Below are 21,900 nucleotides of genomic sequence, written 5' to 3' on the forward strand. Positions count from 1 at the left end.
TGAAAAATGTAGTTGAGTTCCCTGCATCCTTACAAAGAAGAATGTCCCGCTCCAGTCACACACTCTGTCCTATAAGACAACAGGATGTGGCTATCACTGTCCAGGAAGCCCTGGGTCAGCCCGTTTAATGTTTTCTGCCAAGAACCCTCTACTGGGGTCTGTGATGAGCAGGTGGCAGAGGAGGAAACAATTAGAGGACCCGACAAGAGGCACCGTCTCAGGGTCAACCTGGGCCCCCAGGTCCTACTCTTGTTCCTCTGCCAACCTCCTTACAACATACATGGTGGTTTGGCCAGGCTCTTTCACAGGGATGTCACCCCCACCGTGTCACCCTGAACTCAAGGTTCTGACATTTTCTTGGCTTTGGGAAAGTGGGGATCACTTAGGAATAGTTTATATTTCTAAACAGGTTTGTTCATAATTAATGTTTGGGAAAGCCAACATCTTATTACGCCTATAAACCTACATCCTTTCAGCCCACTGAGACTGAGATGCTGTAAGTTACTTGTTCCAATCACCTGGTTCCAGTGAATGCAAATAATACTTTGGATCTGGTCTACATGGCTGATGAGAAGGTGTAAGTCTCTCTTTCAGCCTTTGTCTTCTGCAGGTCAACTTTGGCCAAGATGACTGAGGACCACATTTGGACCATGGGATTTATGACACAGTGGTGGTACCCACACCAACAGCTTCACCCAGGAGGGACCAACTGATAAAGGCTCTTGTTTCTCTATTTCTCTTTCCCTAGTCACCTTATTCCCAGAGCAATTACTTGACTATTCCTTTTCCCCTGAGATATATCTTCTTTTTTTTTTTTTTTTTTTTTTTTTTTTTTTGAGACGGAGTCTCGCTCTGTCGTCCAGGCTGGAGTGCAGTGGCATGATCTCGGCTCACTGCCTCATTGCAACCTCCGCCTCCCGGGTTTAAGCGATTCTCCTGCCTCAGCCTCCCGAGTAGCTGGGACTACAGGCGCCCGCCACCACGCCTGGCTAATTTTTGAATTTTTGGTAGAGATGGGGTTTCACCATGTTGCCAGGCTGATCTTGAACTCCTGACCTCAGGTGATTCACCCGCCTCGGCCTCCCAAAGTGCTGGGATTACAGGCGTGAGCCACCACACCCGGCCTCCTGCAGACAGTTTTTAATTGCAGTGCTCAAAAACCTCCCCAGAGAGGCTGTGTGCCATCAGCACTGTTGTCTACAAAAATTCACATGCTGAGTATGAAAACCAGTGACGAGAAGCTTAGATACCTGTGGGCTTGCAGTGGCACTGCGACTTGGGGAGGAGGAGAAAGGCAGGTCCATGTAATCCACAGGGTTTTTCACCAGTGGTCGCTTGATCACATCCACGTAGGTGATGGGGAAGATGCCTTGTCGGGATGTCCCCGGGATCCTCCCTTCGTACCAGTTCTCATCTACCTGCCGGAGCAGTGTGATCCTCTCACCCTGGAAGACACAGCAAAGAGAGGGTCCTTGTCCTAGCATGCCTCTGCATGCCTGGGGCCTCTGCATGCCTGGGGCCTCTGCCTGCATGCTTCAATGTCCTTCATTGTTTATCACATCCTTAGCTCAGGAAAAATCTTCCCTGCTGAACCTGGAGGGAATTAACACCACTGGGATGAGGATGCTAATGGCAGAGGAGCTACCTTGATGCTGGGAAGTTCAGCTTGGTTCTTTAAATATTTTAGTAAAGGAGAACATCAGATTGGTGTCCCTAAGCCAGGGAACAAATGTAGTGTTTTTGACTCATTTAATGTGAAACAGATACCCAATCTTCATTTCTAAGGCAAAGATTTTGGGGGGTTTCACTTTTTCTTTCTTTTGTAGCATTATAGATACTTATAATGTATCATTATAGAAAAATCAGAACACAAACATAAAGCAGAAAACAATCATCACCCATCACATAGTCATTTGGGGATAAACACTTAATATTTGGTATATGGACTCCCCAGATTTACTTCTATGCATGTGAATTAAACCTGCACATATTTTTTCTTACAAAAATTGAGTATGAACTGTGTTTCCCTTTTCCAGCTTGCTTTTTAAAAAATACTTAACAGCACATAGTAAACCTCCTTCTTTATCAAGAAATAGAATTCTAGATTTTTAATGGCATTGCATAGCTTAATGGACCACTGCAGGGTATTCTGTCGCACACACATATAATGATTTAATTACTGATCCCCTGCTGTTGGGCAACTGGGTTGCTTCCAGTGCTTTTTCTAGCAATGTGCTCACTTCCCTCAATCCTCAATAAAATCAGTAACTTAGTAACTTTAGCAAGCCAGAGAATTTTGCCATGTAGAGTGTTTGGATTCTAGAAAGAACAACTTCTCTGCACAATGTAATTATGTTTTGAATAAGCATGATGGTGATAATAATAATACTGGCATCTCCTGTTTACTAAGCACCAACTAGATACCATGTGTCATGCTGGGGGCTTCACATAAGTTGTTTCACCGAAGTCTCTTACAACCACCTAGGAGACAGCCATATATCTTCGTTTTTTTCTATAAGAAAATGGTAGCTTGGAAAAAGTATTTAACTCCCACATTCTGCGTAGTTGGTTTGTGCCTTTTGGGTTCAAAGCTTTTCAAACTTCTCCTGGTATCAATGGACCTGTTTTTTCCACTAGGTCACACCAATATATTGTAAAACCCAGTCCCCAACACAGTGCATTATCACATCATTAGTTGGTAAGTGTTGGTTGAAAACAGCTTATAAAAGATGTCTAAGACTCCAGAAATACTATCTTTAATCAGTGAGCTCAATATAGTTAAACCCTGACATTAGCCTAGGGTTTATTTTAAAAATACCTTACCTCAGAAAATTCTCCAATTGCCCTTAACGCAATTCTTTTTTTTTTTTCCTTCAGTAGAGATGGGGCCTTGCTATGTTGCTCAGGCTGGTCTTGAACCCCTGGCCTTAAGCGAGCCTCCTGCCTTGGTTTCCCAAAGTGCTGGGATTACAGGCCTTAATGCAATTCTTTTTTTTTTTTTGGAGACCTATTGCCCAGGCTGGAGTGCAGTGGAGCGATCTCAGCTCACTGCAACCTCTGTCTCCCAGGTTCAAATGATTCTCCTGCCTCAGCCACCTCAATAGCTGGGATTACAGGAACCCACTACCATGCCCAGCTAATTTTTGTATTTTTAGTAGAGACGGGGTTTCACCATGTTGGCCAGGCTAGTCTCAAACTCCTGACCTCAAGTGATCTACCCACCTCGGCCTCCCAAAGTGCTGGGATTACAGGCATGAGCCACCGTGCCCAGCCCTTAATGCAATTATTGATTGGCATACTTCTCTTAAGGGTACAGACAGCACCCCCAGACTGGGGTGCGATAGCAACACCACACTTCCCCACATAGCTGCGCCATCCAAGAGAGCCCCAAAGCAAGGCATGAGAAGTGCAGCTTACCTTTCTGAAGGACATTTCTACTTGTGTATCACCATTAAAGTTAAACTTAGCAATAGCTTCTCCATATTCCAAAACCTGCACTGGTGTCAACTTTTTGGGCTGTGCCTTCTCAGCAGGAGGAAGAAGCTGAGAAAGGGAAAGAGGTAAAAGAGAACAAGGGAAGAGAAGAAAGCAGGGAAACAAGAGGAAAAGGAGGAAACAAAACATAAGCATTTGGTAAATAAATGGTGCTTTGGGCACGGTCAGGCTTTTCCTTAGAAAGAAAAGGGGCTGCGGTACCTCGATGTAGGTGCGTGGGAAGATTCCCACCCGGCCATGGTGTTCTCCTTCATACCAGTTCTGATCAATTTGCTTATAAATGTAAACAATATCTCCCTTCTGCAGAGGAAGCTCCCTGTCGACAGAAGGTCAACGGCATTTTAGCAGATGTTTCAATATGTGTAAGATTAAGACACTTCAGTTTTGTAGCAAAAGGAGACTTTTAAGTGGGGTCAAAGGGTACAAATTCCAGAGAGGGGCCTCCATATTTGGAAGTAAGAACCCCACTATTCAGGAAATTACATCACATTTGGCATTTTTCCACTCTTTTGCAGGATGGATGTTAACATTCAAATTGACTAGCCCTTGAAAGTGCTCAGAGGCCTTATTAATTTGTTGTGGTTTTCTAAATGCATTTTTTGTGAATGTTGTCTTATGCTTAGAATATTTATGCAACACAGAGCAATGCACTCAGCTGCCTTAACTGATGTTTGTTAAACAAAACGTCTCCTTCTGGATACCTTCACTATCCTCTTCTATGCCCTAGCAGAGCATGCCTTCGTTGCTTTAAACTGCCCTCAAATTATTTGTGATATATTGATATCCTTCTATCATTCCATCAATTTCACCATTTGTCCACCCATCCATTTTACCATCCATCTTTGTATCATCATGCAGTAGAAAGGTTCTGAAGTTAGGCAGATCTGGTCCAAAACCCAGTTCTGAAATTTAGTAGCTCTGGGACCTTGGACACAATACTTAATCTGAGACACTGTTTCTTTAGCTGAACTTGGAGCTAACTCAGAGTTGCTGGAGAATGTTTCAACAAATTAAAAATAAACAGCTAGGATGGTGCCTGTTGCACAGGTAGGTAACACTCAATAAATGTTAATTCCATTACTTTTTTTCATGAGACGGTCTCATTCTGCTGCCCAGGCTGGAATGCAAGTGGCATGATCACAGCTCATTGCAGCCTCAGCCTCCTGGGCGCAAGTGATCCTCCTACCTCAGCCTCCTGAGTAGCTGGGACTACAGGCATGCACCACCATGCCTGGCCAATTGTTATGTATCTTTTTGTAGAGATGGGGTTTTGCTATGTTGCCCAGACTGGTCCTGAACTCCTGGGCTCAAGTGATCCTCCTGCCTCAGTCTCCCAAAATGCTGAGATTACAGGCATGTAGTCACCGCGCCTGGCCTAATTCCTTTGCTTTTTAACATGGAAAAGTGATGTTGGAAAGAAAAGTAGATTTTCCTTCAAATGCTCTTTGTGACCCTTTGCAACGTTTCCATATCCATTCCTTTGCTTGCCTTAATAACGATGATGATATTATTATTATTATTATTATTTTTTTTTTTTTTTTTTTTTTTTTTTTTTTTTTTTGAGACGATGTCTCACTCTTTCACCAGGCTGGAGTGCAGTGGCACAATCTCAGCTCACTGCAACCTCTACCTCCCAGGTTCAAGCAATTCTCCTGCCTCAGCTTCCCGAGTAGCTGGGAGTACAGGCGCCACGCCCGGCTAATTTTTTGTGTGTGTTTTTTAGTAGAGATGGGGTTTCACCATGTTGGTCAGGCTGGTCTCGAACTCCTGACCTCAAGATCCACTTGACTCGACCTCCCAAAGTGCTGGGATTACAGGCGTGAGCCACCGTGCCTGGCCCAGATTATGTTAATTTTTAACCAGGACTCTTTAAAAAAAAAATGAGACAAAGCCAAATTTTAAACAAAATGAAAAAAGAAGGATAAAAATTATAACCTTTTCTTTTTTTTTTTTTGAGACAGAGTTTCGCTTCTGTTGCTCAGGCTGGAGTGCAATGGTGTGATCTCAGCTCACCGCAACCTCCGCCTCCCGGGTTCAGGGGATTTTCCTGCCTAAGCCTCCCCAGTAGCTGGGATTACAGACATGCGCCACCAGGCCCGGCTAATGTTGTATTTTTAGTAGAGACGGTGTTTCTACAAGTTGGTCAGGATGGTCTCAAACTCCCCACCTGAGGTGATCCGCCCATCTCGGACTCCCAAAATGCTGGGATTATAGGTGTGAGCCACCGCACTTGGCCCTTATAACTTTTTCTTGAATTAAATAATTTTAAAATTGTAACATTTTCTTGAATTAAAAAAAAAAATGACCTAGATCTTTTTCATTTGAGTCAAACCAATAGGATGGAAAGGTCTCCAATTGTAACTTGGAAGGGGTGTGCTCACTTTGCAGGATGCCAGGAAGTCCCACGGTATGTGAGGGGTGCTGGCCGAACAATGAGGGCACATCTGGAAAACTACAGAAAGTCAGTTCTGTGCTGAATAAAAGCACAAGGCAGCCTTTGTGGGTCTCACATTAGCAGACAGGATTCTAACTCTCAAGAGGTCCGTAAAGGGGATATGGACATTTGTCTCTGTGAGAAGGAATGTCTCGGGCCACATTTTTGCCACAGCCCTCTTTGGGGGGCATTATGAATTCCCCCTCCCGTCACCCCCAACCACAGGCACATAGATGAGCAAGACCCTCAGCATATTCACCCCTGTGGCGATCTGCAGGCTCCTGATTCTGCTATACTAAGTATCTCGCAGCTGTGGAGGGGGATGGGAACATAATGGTCCTACTGTTAAGCAAAGGACCCACTTGTGTGTGAGAGACGAACTGAGGGGTCTGTAGTTGTGGCTGATGGAAGACTACCATGGGAAATCTGGGGCCCCATTCTTCCACTGCTGTGGACTATACCCCTAGCTCCCAAAGAACCACTGCTGGTGAGAGGGTTTGAGAAATATGATTCGCTTTACATCTTTTTTGGAGCATCATGGTGTACATCAGCACAGCAGAGGCTCTGAGAAGGCCACGGGGAAAGAAACTTGTTTAACTTTGTTGAACCAAGTATTCCATAACATGCTATTTTTTTTTTTAGATGGAGACTCACTCTGTCCCCCAGGCTGGAATGCAGTGGCATGATCTTGGCTTACTGCAACCTGCGCCTCCTGGGTTCAAGCAATTCTCATGCCTTAGACTCCTGAGTAGCTGGAATTACAGGCACTTGCCACCACACCCGGCTAATTTTTGTATTTTTTGGTAGAGACAGGGTTTCGCCATGTTGGCCAGGCTGGTCTTGAACTCCTGACCACAAGTGATCTGCCAGCCTCGGCCTCCCAAAGTGCTGGGATTACAGGCGTGAGCTACCACGCCTGGCCCCGACAGCATGCTTTTTTGAGTAATTGACTATGGGGAAATGTAAAACCAAGTGACTGAAGGGCTTAAAAGACCACGGAGCTAGAATTTACTTTTTTCACTAAATTTTGTGGACATTTTTTTGGACGCAGCATGTCGTGATGAAAACACTGAGTCAGGAGGAAGGAGCCCTCTCTCCGGCATTAGCAATGTTGATAAAAGTTGACAATTTCTGTGGATCTAAGCTTTCTCACCTGTTCTATTTGACAGGGTTGCTCTAAAAAAAATTGTTTTTAAGACTCTTTATGAAATCTGGGAAAATGTAATATTATCATCACTATACCATTTAATAAATCTTACATAGACTCCTCAATTCAAAGAAATAAGTGTATTAATTAAATTGCAAATTAATTTATATATCTCTGTTATCCTCTCTGGTTTAAAAAAAAAGGGGGGAAGAGGATGACATATTTTGAGTATTAAATTTTGGTCACTATGCAAAATGTTTTACAGGTATTACCCCAGCTTCCCCGCAAGAGAGGCATTTTTACCCCTATCTCGCAGATAAAGAAAATTGAGTGGGGGAGAAGTTGATAACTAGACTACAGTCACAGAGATAGTAAGTGGCATACTCAGGATTTGAACACAGGACTTCCTGACTCTAAAGCCCACAATCTTTGCAGTATATTACACAGCCACCTCCTTTAGCTGACCAACTAAAGGACTGGAGTAATACACACAAACCCAACTATACCAGATTTGTGCCTAGACTCTAGACACTGTGGCCTGGTCACTCATTTTGTGATGCAGGAGATCAGAACCATGGTTGGTTAGCTCCACACAGCATTTCCCAGCATCTAAGGACAGGGAGCTCTCCCTCTGATCACCAGATGCACAACCAACCATCTGCAGGACAATGGGGTGGCCACTGACCATTGTACTTTTAGCTGCCAATGAGAAGTCATGGACTATTTAAATCCATAATTAGATAAAAAGCCAGCTGTTTCCTTATGGAACCCAGTCTTTGGTAGCATCTCCCAAATCGTGTTTCAGGTTCCTTTCTTGAAAGACTTCTGGAGCTATTAATATGTCATCAACAAAGTATCTCTTCAAAGGGGGTGGGAGGTATAGACATAGCATGCAGTGTTTCCCAACTCATTCTACAACAGAACCCTCTTTTTGAGAAAAATTTTACAGGGCTAGCACTCTGAGGAACACACTTAAGAGAAACGCTAGTTTCCTGTGGGTTCATGTAAGACTTTCATCTCTTGGGATGTTGTAGCAAAATGGGTAAAGTTATCTCCCTAGAGACTGGTCTAGATCCTTCCACAGAAAAGATGGGTCAGATCAAGCCACCACTGGAGCAAATAGAGCCCCTACATAGGAGGAGGCAGGGTGGGGCAGGGTATAAGACCCCAACCTCTGCCTAGGTTTGAATTCCAACTCTATCACACCAGCTTGAGCAAGTTCCTTAACCTTATAGTCTCTTGGTCTCTTCATTTGAACAGTGGGGATCATCACAGCACCCACTCCATAAGGAATTAACATAAGCAAAGTACTCTGAATAGTGTTTGGCACATAGCAAACTCTATGAACTACTGTTTTGTTCTTTTTTTTTTTTAACAACAACTTTTATAATTGTTATTTCTCCAACTCTTCTCTACAAACAAACTGCTGTGTTTCAAAAAGGCAGCTAAAAAGATAAATAAATATAACTGGTGGCACTTACTTTAGTGTCTGAGCTTTAAAGTCAAATTTGGCTCTGGCAGGTCTCATCTGAACATAAGAAACAATGACAAGTTAAAATCAGGATTCATGGACAACAAGGACACATTTTCACAAATTTCTAGAAAGCAAAGCAGAAAAATTCACTCTAGCCAGTTTGTTCTAGTGTAGAAATCTGGGCAAAATTGCATTTGTCTGACCTTAGTAGAACACTAGATAAATGTTCAGTCAACTATGTATGTCATTCATGAGAATCCCCCTAAAAACAGCCAGATCTGGGGAAGAGATGGTTAGAAAGGTCCCAAAGCTGAGGTAACAGTTCCTCAAAACATGTGAACCATGGCTATTAAAAAAACAAACAAACAAAAAGACAAAGTCAGCCAGAAGTCCTAAGATGTTCCTTATCTACTGTCTTATTCCTCAGAGACATCTATTTGCTTAAATTACGATATGCAAGTAGATGAAATGCCGATTCACTTCTCACATCATCTCCAACTCCATATATTTCTTACGGTCTGTGACATCATCCAAAAAGCCAGATAAAGTGGTCCCTGAGCTCAAATGACTCCTGCCAAGACTTCCAATCCTGTTGGGTAGCCCTCTGTTCCCAGATGCCCAGGTCCAAGTCAGCCTCTGCCCCTTCTCCACTTCCTGATCAAGTGTGTCATTAAGTCAGGAGGGACCTCCCTCCACACCTCCATCCCTCCACAACCCTGTTGCTCAAAGCTGATGTCTAGTTTCCACTGACACAAAGCTTCCTTTGATTTCACATTCTCTTCACTCTAATCTGTCACCCGGGAGCACAAATAACATTCCTAACATTCTTCCTCACATCTCTTCCTTGCTTTGAAGTTGGCTGCTGCTCTCAACTTTCCCTCAGTTCAAATCTCAATTCCTGCCATAGATGAAGGCCTTTGGGTAGTTTCTCCCTACTCTTATGGAATTGCCTTTATCTCTACTACACTGTTCCTGTTCCAGTCAAATCTATTTGCTACACCTCAGCTGAACCCCCTCCTACCCCCTCCTCTGTCTGGAATTTCTTTTCTTTTCTTTCTTTTTTTTTTTTTTTTTGAGACAGTGTCTTACTCTGTCTCCCAGGCTGGAGTGCAGTGGCACGATCTCAGCTCACTGCAACCTCTGCCTCCCAGGTTCAAGCAATTCTCCTGCTTCAGCCTCCCGAGTAGCTGGGACTACAGGCATGTGCCACCACGCTGGGCTAATTTTTGTATTTCTCGGTAGAGACTGGGTTTCACCATGTTGGCCAGGCTGGTCTCTAACTCCTGGCCTCAAGTGATCCACCCACTTTGGCCTCCCAAAGTGCTGGGATTACAGGTGTGAACCACTACGCCCGGCTGTGGAATTTCTTTCTTTTTTTTTGAGACAGTGTCTTGCCCTGTTGCCCAGGATGGAGGGCAGTGGCACAATCACAGCTCACTGCAGTCTTGACTCCCCAGGCTCAGGTGATCTTCCCACCTCAGCCTCCTGAGTAGCTGGGACTACAGGCATGCACCACCACGCCTGGGTAACTTTTATACAGATAGGGTCCCACGATGTTGCCCAGGCTGGTCTCAGATTCCTGGGTTCAAGCGGTCCTCCTGCCTTGGCCTCCCAAAGTGCTGGGATTACAGGTGTGAGCCACTGTGCCTAGCCTTCCACAGGTATTTTTAAAGTCTGCATTTTCACATTGATGTTTTCATCTATCTACCTATCTATACCAAACGTACGGGGGCCAAGTGAATGATCACCTTATAATCAAGTTAAAGCCACACAATTTCAATACCTGTGTTTGTGTCTGTAACCAAAGGGCATAATTTCACAGTTGCAGGTGAACAAGAAAAGAATGGATGTGGGGTTAATGATAAATGACAAGTTCACAAGAGAAAACTAAATGACCAAAATTATAAGGATAAGAATTTCACAGTGATTTCAGTAGAAAAACACAAGGAAGTAGGTTACCTCATGTCACCCAGCTGTAGAGCTGTGTGAACTTTAAAAAATGTATACCAAAGCAGCACCACATTCACACTTTGGTAACTGAGTTCTGTCAAAACAATATCTCCTATCATTTAAATCAATATAATTATATAGGTGTGTAGTTTATGATTACTTTGTAAGTGGACTTAGGTTAATAATGTGGGGTGGTGAGATTTTTTTCATTAAAGGCCTGTTAAAATTCACTGATTCCATCGAACTCTTGAGACGTGTATGTGAGTCATCGATGGAAGCAACATCCTCTCCCTCTTTATCTCCCTATAGCTCCCAAGACTAAATCCATCTTTCCCTCCTCTGGCTTTCACAGTATTGTATTACTTACTACAGGACAGAGATAACTGTATAAGAGGGAGACTTCCACTATCAGCTCCCCAAGGGCACAGAGACTGAATTCTTTCTGCCTCCCATAGGGTCTTACACAGAACCTGTGGTCACCCAAGTCCTACTGAATGGGACTGAAGTGCATTGACACAGTGTGGTGCACCTGGGATGTGTTGGTCTCTACTTTTTCTAGTCCACAGTCAACTTCTAGGGCAGTGATTCTCAAAATGTGGTCCCTAAACTGGTATAATCAATATCACCTGGGAAATTGTTAAAAATGTAAATTTTCAGGCCCCACTGCAGAATCAGAAACTTTGCAGATAGGACCCAGGGTCTGTATTTTACCAAGCCCTCCAGGGGATGCTAACGCACTTGTCAGAGTTTGAGAAGCATTGCTCTAGAAGGGAGGCAGGCTCACTGAGCAGAGTTTGCCTGCCTCTGTCTGTGGTTATTCCACCCACGGTGCATTTCTGTTTGCGTGTATCATGTACATGTGTAAGTGTGCAGCCCTAGTGCCTTCACCTGTTCCCATCTTCTTCTACCTACAAGCAGGCAGGACTGTCAGTGAGGACAAACCATGCCCAGAGCCTTCTGAGACGGGCCATTTTCAGGAGGAGCTGGAATGTTGAGGGCTCAAGGGCTATCTTTCCCTTGCAATTAACATTCGCTAACTTTTGCTTCTTCCTTGATAGATTTTCTTTCTCTCCATCATTTTAGAGTCTCCTTCTCTTCCCCAGCTTTCCTTTTTCTTTTAATTTGAGACAGCCTCAAATTTCTTTAAATTTGAGACAGGATCTCACTCTGCCATCCATGCTGGAGTGATGTGTTCATAGCTCATTGCAGTCTTGAACTTTTGGGGTCAAGTGATCCTCCCACCTGAGCCTCCCAGGTGGCTATGACTATAGGCATGTGCCACCAAGCCTGGCTAATTTTTCAATATATATACATTTTTTTGTAAAGACGAGGTCTCCCTATGGTGCAAAGGCTAGTTTCAAACTCCTGGCCATAAGTGATCCTACTGGCTCAGCTTCTCATAGTGCTGGGATTATAGACTTGAGCCACTAAACCCAGCCAGCTTTCTTTCTTTTAATTTGGTTCCCTCTTTTCACTACCTCTTCTTCCCAGACACATTTTTTTTTTTTTTTTTTTTGAGACAGGGTCTTGCTCTGTTGCTCAGGCTGGAGTGCAGTGGCATGATCATGACTCACTGCAGCCTTGAGCTCCCAGGCTCAAGCAACCCTCCTGCCTCAGCCTCCTCAGTAGTTTGGACTACAGACATGTGCCACCACACCTGGCTATCTACCAATCTATCTAATTAATTAATTAATTAGAGATGGGGGTCTTACTATGTTGCCCAAGCTGGTGTCGAACTCCTGGGCTCAAGCAATTCTCCCACCTTGACTTCCCAAAGTACTGGGATTACAGGTGTAAGCCACTATGCCCAGTCATATTTCTAAAATAAAAAAGATAGGCAATGATACTCTAGATAGAAAAATAAATAAAAAATAAAATAAAAAAGATAGAAACAAATATTAATGTACTGTACTGAAAGGTTATAAAACAGTACATACTTCGGGTGTTATTCCCCTATTCCCCTAGCTCCCACCCTAAATCCCAGACTTACCCATTTTCCCTAAAACAGATCATCTTCAGCAGCGCTACTTAAGGGTTACATGGCAAAGCATAAACTCTTACGCAAGATACAGCATTTGGCTAGCATGAGAATTTCGACATGTTGACCTTAGTGCAGGAGGCCAAGATCTGGATAAAAATCACTTCAAAGTTTGTTCTTCTCTTTCCTCTTATAATATTAAGCTTTCATAATCTAGGCTTGGAAATGTCAAAACTAAAAGAAGAAACGAAATGTCCCTTGGAGAACTCTCTTACCCTCTGTGGGTTTTTCCTAACTGCAAAAGTCTTTGGGCTTCAAAATTCTTTAGTGAGGCGCACTACTGCAGCACTGCTGAACACTTCACACAATTCATCCACCTACATGTGAGCAGCAGCACTGTTCTATATTTCAAAATTAATGTCACTAAATTTGGAGGCCTTTGTAAATGGCATAAATTATTGTTAAGCTAACTTTTGTAAAGTTTCATTAACCATCTTTTCAAAGAAGAATTGTGTAACTGTCCACACCATAGCTACCAATGCATATGGACTCAGGTATAAGGTTTCTAAGCAGAATGCACAGGCAACACAGTAGCATGATAAAATGCAGGATGTGGAGGGCTGGACTCATGAAGGCAGCCAATGGTCTAAGGCATGCAACAGGGGCATGTGCCAGCAGATCCCGGTCCCCCAGCCAGGCATGCTTGAACATACAGAGCACAGGACATAATGGGGTCATGTCTATTTACCAGCCACAAGAAGCCAAAGCAAGCCTAAGGGAGGCCAGGATGACAGATGCTGTTTGGAGAACTAAATTGGCCTACAGAGGACAATGCTGAGGGGAGGCAAATAGGCAAATATTGCTTTGGGTCAAGCAGCAGATTGAGGTGACCAAAACAGACCTCTGACCCAGATTTCCTTTTTGCAGTATCGTCTATATTGAGGAGGTCCCCAAAGCGCTCATTAGTGATAAACTGATGGTGCGTCGGAATGACGCCTGTGTGGCGTCGAGCTGCAATATCAGCCTCTTCTTGCTCGCGCTTAAGTCGTCTCTGGTCCGCTAAAAGTTTCTGCCATAAAATTGCATAAAATGGGCAGTGAATCATCTGTTCCAGCATATTAGAAAACTGCCAACAAAAGTAATTAGGGAAGGAGGTACTGGGTGAATGGGGCAGAAGCTTTAAGAGTCAGCTGTCAGAATGGCTTCAGAGCCACAACTATTACACTCCCATCATAACCACCCTCCATGCACTGTAGAAAGGAGGCAGCACTTCACTGGAAAAGCCGGGATAGGGGAAGGATGATTCCACATGATTACACTGTCCAGCAAACTACCTACCCCCGGCTCAGCCCAAAGCCTCTTGCTTCTCTCAGCAAAAGGCCAGGTGAGCCAGGGGGCACATCCAGGGCATTCCCAACCATGCTGGGCTGGCAGCAGGAGGCTGGAAGTGCCATCTCTACCCTGTTTTTAGGCAGGGGTATATTCCCACAGCATATTCCCCTGGCAGGACCAGGGCTGGCCAATTCCTCCTGCCCATCTCAGGCCTATTAAACCTGCTATAGGCTTCTGCTAGTGAAGTCTATGGCACCAGGTCATTTTTGTGCTTCCTGTATCTATTACTCTAATATGCTCTTGACAGAGTGGAGCAGCCCATTTCAGAAAGGATGATGCCCCTTCTAGGCAGCCAACTCTTCCCCTAGGCACAATTTTTAGAAGGCCTTAGGATATGCACCAAAGGCTAATTATGTGGCTGACAGCATCAGTTACTTTTTTACTGAATGATTTCTTCACTGGGTGAAATGGAGCTGAGTTAAAGGGAATGACAGAGAATATAAATATTTAAAAAACCCTAAGAATAATGCTACCTGGGATTAGAAGAAATATTCTCTCTTAGAGTAAGGAAAAAGTCATCTATTTCTATTTTTAAAGGCTTCTTTGAAAAATCAAACAATGTTGCTTTTTACCAAATGCCCTCAATGCCCATTAAAATGACCCCATGGAATAGAATTTTAATGTGTTTTCTGATACTAAACAATCTTACTTTCCTGGGATTAACTTTCCTTGTAGGAAAGCATGAATTAGAACTGATAATTCTTAGCATTGGAAGACAGTAGGCTTCGTCCAGCAGGCAATTAAATGCCTCATGTGACTTGCACCCCTAAAGGAGGGTGGGCCCGATTTTTCTCCAAAGACTACAAATAACGAAGTGACAACTCATCAAATGGCTGTGGGATTTCCAGTACTCAAATAAGTTGTAAAGATTAAATTAGAAAAGACATGAGAAAGTCCTCTGCGAAACCCAGTGCCATAGAAAGAGTGCTGGTCCAGGCATCTGGAGCCCTGGTTTCTAGCTCTGCTATCGGTATAAGTTAACTTACCATCCAGCCCTGGGCAAGTTACTACCTTGCTGCGGTCCCTTCCTGGACTAAACCAGGGTCTTCGCTACATGACCACTAATGTTCCTGCCAAGTCTGATATGTCTCATTTTCTGAAAATCCATGTTAATGATAAAGTATTTGCAATGGGGAGGGCCTGACTGACACCCCATGAGCTGGGAAGTGTGAGCTGTTTCTGTAGCCACGGGAATGGAGTGATGCTTGAAACTGCCACAGTTCTTACTCAAGGCCCCTTGTGTTCTGGCTGGAGTTAAACATAATCAGTGGAAGTGGACATCGAATGGGGCAAAGCTCCCAATCCAGTACTTGAATCTCACCTTAGTAAGTCCCTCAGCCCTGTAGTTTAACCATATAAGCCAAAAACCATGGATAAAGACACAAAACTTTTAAGAATCTATGAGCCAGTGTTATTCAGGAGACAACTGCTCGCCTTCTTATGCAACTTCTAATATATCAATTGCTAAACCACTAGATACACTACACCTCCCATGTGGTAGGCAAGAATTGTCCCATAAAACCTTCTAGGTTAGAGACTAGGGCTTATATTACTAAAATGGAATTTCACCTTCCTTCATCATAGCAGCCCTGGCCTACATACATGGGAATCTTATATCTTGTGGCAGGAAATAGTTAACAAAGAGCTATAGAAATGAATCTGCTCTATGGCCTGATGGACACTCATCATTAGTGAGTTATTACAAATAATAACTGTACATCAAATGCTTCCTCTTGTTTCTTTCCATGGACAGGTGCAAGTTTCTTATTGAATACTGTTCAATTGTGCCTGGAGATGGGGAGAGGTATAGTGGTTTCATTTTTTTTTTTTTTTTTTTTTTTGAGACGGAATCTCGCACTGTCACCTGGGCTGGTGTGTAATGGCGCCATCTCGGCTCACTGCAACCTGCACCTCCCAGGTTCAAGCAATTCTCCTGCCTCAGCCTCCTGAGTAGCTAGGATTACAGGCACCTGCCACCATGCCCGGCTAATTTTTTGTATTTTTTAGTGGAGATGGGGTTTCACTGTGTTAGCCAGGATGGTCTCAAACTCCTGACCAAGTAAGTGATCCACCTGCCTTGGCCTCCCAAAGTGCTGGGATTACAGGCGTGAGCCACTGCACCTGGCCACAGTGGTTTCATTTTTGTCTTTTGTTTCACCATCTGGTGGCAATAATTATCATCATCCTACTCATCCCCAAGTCAGCCTTATCCTAAATCCTTCGGGAAACCCCACCTAAACTCTGGAACTACTCAACAAAGCAGAACAACAGAGAAAAAGGGCTTCAGACTTGAACGTGAACAGGAAAGAGTTGTGCACACACGCACACCCTCCCCCACTGCTCAAGGTCAAGGTGATTTTTCCAGCTCTTAATTCATTTCAGGAATATGGGCTTGGGAGCTTGTTTAATCTCTAGGACTCTTTTTCTTGGGGATGTGAGGCCCAGAAAGCATGTATCATCACAATGCTTTATCCCAGCAGAAGCTTGTGATTTTGCCCATTTGGCTGATATGAAGAACTTCCTCTTTCCAAATCTCCGAGAAAAGGGGCTCTTTCTCAGGCCTTGACAGTCACCCCATGGCAGGACAGGCATTTCAGTAGCTATAAGAAAATATACACATTTTGAAGTTCTTGGCTGGGGTTTTCCAGCATTTCTTGGTGTATCTGCCTTCTTCTGAATCGAAGGCAACAGAGTTATAGGCAACTTCCTCAAATTGTTTTATAAAATGTATCAAGGTCATTACTATTTTTCATTTTCCTCTTTCTCCTATTGCACCCTTCTCAATTTGAACAATGCTTTGTGCCAACAGAGGGGTGGGCAGTATTGGAGAAATATGCAGGCGGATTTCTTTAGGGATTATCAAGGGTGGGGTTGAGCGGGTATGAAAGAGCAAACTCTGGTTTCTAGCTTACAGGGCATTAAGTGCAGCCATGGACAATCTCTTTCTGTATCTCCCATGCAGCAGTGCTGGCTGGACTTGGCATTTATAACCTAGTGCCTGTGGGGAAATCAGTCCTGCTTTTTGGAAAAGTCCACTAAAAGAGGCATGATTGAGCCTATGTCATATGAAAAAATCACTTATGAAAGCCTCAATTTTTGCCTCTAATTGCTAGATCATGTCACCTCTCTGATAGATGTCTAGAATCTGTACTTTCTTCATACATTTTTCCAAGCAAAAACTAATGGATTTAAAAGATGGGATTTACCTCTTTATCATCATGACGTCTTCGAATAAATTCTTCCGTGGATTCCAAGTAATCAGCTGGTATAAAATGTCTTGGCGATTCTGAATCTTTAAAACAACAAAGTAGAGTTAAAACAGGCAAAGATTTCGCTGGAAACCAGCTTGCGAAAAGAGTTCACCTTTCATCTATTATAAATATCAAAATTTTGAAGTCATTCTTGATTAATGATCAACGGTCGAATTCTGAAGGAAAAAAAAATTCCACCCCCCACCCCATTTTTTGGATTTATTTGTGAACTAGTTTAATGCAAAGAAAACTACTCAGAAGGCAAAAGGTGAGCAAAATGAGAGAACTTTCTTTGTAAAGTGTCCCTACAAAGAGGCGTGCAGGACCTTATAGGGACAAGGCACACACTCACACACATATAGGGCCATTGAGAGAGGCTGCCTCTCAAAAAACCATGGGGTATGTTGGGGATTGGTGCAAACAGCAAGGGGTTCAAGAGTTCAAATGAACACATTTCTCAGTTGAGCTAAACGGCCAATTTTTCTTTCGAAACACAGTTTGGTGGTTAGTCTAAATGACATGGGGGCTTTGTTTTTAAAGAAGTGCAGCCACTACGAGCCATGATTAATTGCCAAGCAAAACAAACAGAAAACAAAGGACAGACCAGAAAATGAGCACCAAGGGCACAGAGGAGGACGGGATAATGCAAGCAAAGTGGAGGGACGGGCAGGTGAGACTAGGCAAACACACAAAATGCCACCTCCGCGGGATGGTGCCAATTCACTTTGTGGGTTGTTGTTCCTGTCCAGGCTGTGGTCTGAGTATGGCACGGAGTTTCCATTATTAAGGGCCCTTGGGTAGTCCTCCAGGGCTGTGGGTCTCTCCTGAGAGGGCTCTGAGCTGCGGCTAAGCCTGGCCATGGTGTGTCGGGAAGACAGGCGTGTGGGAACCACGGGCTTCCCCCTAGAAGGGGGCTGGTCCTGATGGGGCTGACTGGGGAGGTCTGGCTTCTGGCCCACCAGGAGGCCTGAGGAGTCACCAGGGGAAGGTTGTCTGGGGTGGTGGTGGAGGGGCTTTTTCAGCCGGAAAGGAAGGGGGCTCATCAGGTAGATGTTCCTGAGGAGGGTGCTCTTGTCCCCTCTGGCATCCAGGCGCCACTCAGGCTGTCTAGAGGTCTGCTGCTGCTCATGCTTCCGGATGGTGGTGAAGCGGGTGTATGAGGCTGGGCAGGTGCCCTTGCACTTGTTGAGGCGATGTTTGGGGAAATCTCCATGAACACTGCTGCCACTGCCTTCTCTGCTGTCAGTGGAGATATTTGAACAGCGGTCCACGTCATCAGAGCAGGTGGAGAGAGGCTCAGAAGGCACAAGGCCCCTGAAGCTCAAGGCATGGTGTGCCATATTGCTACATGTTGGGGAAGCATAGACCCCACTGGAGTTCATCCCATCCATCTCCTTGGGACGGAGCTTGGTTGACTCAAGTAGGGACTCGGCCGAGCGGGCTGAGGTCAGGCTGCCCCGGGACAGCACAGGTGTGGGAGACTTGCTCAGCCTTCCGGACAGGTCCAGGGATGGCATGGAACGGGACCGCTGAATCAGCTGCTCAAAAGCGGTGATGCGGGAAGAGACGGTGTGCTTGGGAATGTGTTCCGAGCCCTCCTGGCTGGGGCCCAGCTCACCCCTGGACAATGCCAGGCTACTCTTTTCAAAGTGGGAGGCAAGATCCCGCACACTCGAGGAGGAGGAGATGGAGCCCAGGAAGAGGCCAGATCGGTTGATCTGGTGCATGTCCCGATAAAGCATGGTGAACTGCATCCCAGCCTTTCTTGAGAGAGGACAGGGCCTCCTGCCGCTGGTGCTGTACTCCTGGAGGCTCATGGTACTGCTCGACTTGCTGTCATAATCCCGTCGGGAGCGCATGAGCAGGTTCTCAATGCTCCCTCCCACTTGGAGGGGGAGGCCTCTTTTGGAATCATTCAAAGAACCAGAAACACAAAGGTTCTCACAGCTTTGAGCCTTCTCTGAGGGCAAGAGGATACTCTTCTGTTCCTGCAAAAGAGCGCTGGGAGCAGAGAGCCTGGGTTTGAATTTGGAAGGAAGGATTTCCGAAATGCAGGCCTTCGCAGCTGACAGGGGCTTCTTGTGCTTACACACAGGGCCTAACGCATTGCTAGTGTTAAACGTTCGGCTATGGACTGAAGATGAAGAAATCATGTGAGCATTCCCACCTTTACGATCCACTGGTAAGCATGCAGAATAAAATAAATAGACCCATTAGGTTAAAGCTGAAAGCTGCTAAAAAGAAAAAGGAGAGGTAACATGCTCATTTGTCATAAGGGCTTTTAAAAAATTTCCAGTCGATGTCCGGAAGCAAAATAATCTGTGCTGCAAAGCAGGTGCAAGGATGCAACAACAAAAAAAGTGGCTACCCTGCTAGAGTTAGGAATGGCTAAAGCTCAGCTAATTTCTAAGAAAAGGTAATTAGAAAGAGAGAGAGAGAGAGAGAAAGAGAGAAAGAGAAAGAGAGAGAGAGAGAGAAAGAGAAAGAGAGAGAGAGAGAGAAAGAAATCTTGAAGGAGAGCAAGGTTGGGGGGTCAAAGGAACAGAAACTATTAAAACCAGAAAGAAAAATGGCCGGTAAGAAAATAGGGGAGGGAATTTAAGAGGGCTCTGAGGCCTGAATGTGGGTCTGAACAAGGCAGGACTTATCCCCATTGCTGGAGGTTCACCACGGCCGACGCTCAGTGAATGGAGGTGGATGGGAGACAGAGGCCTGCAGGCTTCACCCAGTTAATTACCTTTAGTGGAAGCAGAGCTGGATGGTCGCTTGAGCCCACTCAGGCCCTGAAGAGGGATGTCACCACCTTCCAAGACACTTTTATAAATTTGTCTCTCATTCTCCAAGCTAGTGAGATCCCCAGGAGTCCCGTCTGATTCCCTCTTCACTGCATGGAAGTTGGAAGAATATATACTATGAACAGGTAATTTTGAAAGAAAGAGAGAAAAGGGAAAAAATAAAGATAAGAATAGGAGTTAGTGCTTTTAACATTTTTCAAACAGCACATTACCTGCTGAGGACAAGAAATACACCTGGTATCCAAATCAAGAACTGTCCTTTCTAAAGAGTGCTCTTATTTAGACAGACATTTCTACAGACAGGCCCATGGAGCCCTGAATGCTCAGGAATCTTGCCCGAACAGCAAAGTTCTCTAATTGAAATGGCTACATTTGTGCTTTAAAAGAAAAATTCTGTGGAACGCTGCCTGGGGAAGAAGGGTTGGAGGAAGGATAGGGGAGAACATGGGGAGGATCACACATAGGGGAGGGCAGGAGGACCCAATGGCTGCACGCAAGATGGTGCAGTCAAGGGCATGAGTAGTGCCTCTGTCACGTAGCCAGGCAGTGTCAGCTACTTCAAGTCCACTACCTGGATTATTTTTCTTGGTTATTCTTCGTAAGCATTTGGAATATAAAATCATCAATGAAAGGGGGAAGCCCAACTGTCCTGGGTCTCCCAAAAAATCAGTGACCAAGTGAAATTGGAACTTGGGATTCTATGGGCTCTTAGTATCACAGCCACATTTGCACTCACTTCTTTCAAAGTTTGTGTTCAGAAGATTATGACCTGACACGTAGTACAAGCATAAACGATTGCTCCTTTATAGCCTCCATTTATTTTTATCTTGTTAACATCGAGGTATTTCTGCAAGTTACCACAAATTCCTTTTGGAATGAAGTGAGGCACAGAAAAAAAAATTAAGGGTACTTACTCACCGAGTCCCTCCCTTCTTCTAATCCCACTTTTCTATGCCTGCCATTAACACACTGTCATTCACACACACACACAGACACACACATGCACAGACATGCGCGCATGCACACACACACACACACATATTTCTCAGTTAAGTGAATGACTCCTGTCCCGCAGAACCACATAGGCTTCTCCTGAGCTTCTTTTATTCCTACCCAACTCAGGTTACTGGTATCAAAATAGACTTTTCAGCTCTGAAGACCCATTGCTAGGTGGAATTCCTTCATCCCTCTGTTTCATTGTGAACATCAACTAACATATAGAACAGCTTAAAGAATTACAGAGTGAACACCCACATTCCCCCCACCTAGCTTCTATGGGGGCCACAAACTGTGACTGCTTGATCACACATCTGTCCAGCTATATTTTCCTCTACTCAACCAGCAACGATCAATAATGTGATGCTTTTACATTCTGGGAAACTGGCCTTTCTTTCTGTGCATAATTGCAGCCTCTGAGTCCCCATGGTCACTGATAATGACAGCAAAAACAACTCTACACACCTCTTGGTGAGGCGTCCTATGTGGCAGGCACCGTGCCTATTGATCATTATCACTTCAATCCTAACAATCCTACTTCTGCCATTTTTTAGACGAGGAAACAAGGCACTGAGAGATTCAGTAACTTGTCAAAGTAGGCGGGTTAGCAGAATGGCAGGGCTGGAACTTGAACCAGGTCATTGAGCACTACACGGATAGTATTCTCTCTCAGCTCCTGTTTTATTTTACTGCTCATTAATTTATTTTTTTGTTGGGACAGGGTCTTACTATGTTGCCCAGGCTGGTCTTGAACTCCTAGCCTCAAGTAATCCTCCCACCTTGCCCTCGAAAAGTGCTGGGATTACAGGCATGAGCCACTGTGCCAACCTTCAGCTGCTGTTTTATTAATAGATACAACATTTTCCTACAACTGAGGAGGCAGTGGCTTGCACACCACAGGAACCAGAGGGAGCTCAGGGATGCTCCAGCTCCATATACACCATCACTGCTGAGTGTTACTCACCATGAATACACCCCTAAGATAAGC

At 44.5% G+C, this 21,900-nt stretch overlaps 1 protein-coding gene across 50 annotated transcripts in view; it reads right to left on the reverse strand.

Annotated features, from left to right (window-relative positions):
- Nucleotides 1–21,900, reverse strand: part of SORBS1 (sorbin and SH3 domain containing 1) — a 249,911-nt gene that overhangs the window by 26,080 nt on the left and 201,931 nt on the right. For 30 of the 50 annotated variants that reach the window (XM_063710330.1, XM_031014942.3, XM_063710331.1 and 27 more), the window contains 7 exons: nt 19,859–20,031; nt 17,077–17,162; nt 13,380–13,547; nt 8,558–8,604; nt 3,697–3,811; nt 3,418–3,543; nt 1,251–1,445 (listed from right to left, as the gene is read on the reverse strand). In XM_063710330.1, the coding sequence (XP_063566400.1) occupies nt 1,251–1,445; nt 3,418–3,543; nt 3,697–3,811; nt 8,558–8,604; nt 13,380–13,547; nt 17,077–17,162; nt 19,859–20,031 (910 nt within the window). Of the gene's footprint in view, nt 1–1,250; nt 1,446–3,417; nt 3,544–3,696; nt 3,812–8,557; nt 8,605–13,379; nt 13,548–17,076; nt 17,163–17,821; nt 19,301–19,858; nt 20,032–21,900 lie in introns of all 50 variants that reach the window. The other 20 variants (XM_055352554.2, XM_055352551.2, XM_055352548.2 and 17 more) reach the window with 2 other exon arrangements.

Source organism: Gorilla gorilla, chromosome 8 (genome assembly GCF_029281585.2).
Source record: "Gorilla gorilla gorilla isolate KB3781 chromosome 8, NHGRI_mGorGor1-v2.1_pri, whole genome shotgun sequence".
NCBI lineage: Eukaryota > Metazoa > Chordata > Mammalia > Primates > Hominidae > Gorilla > Gorilla gorilla.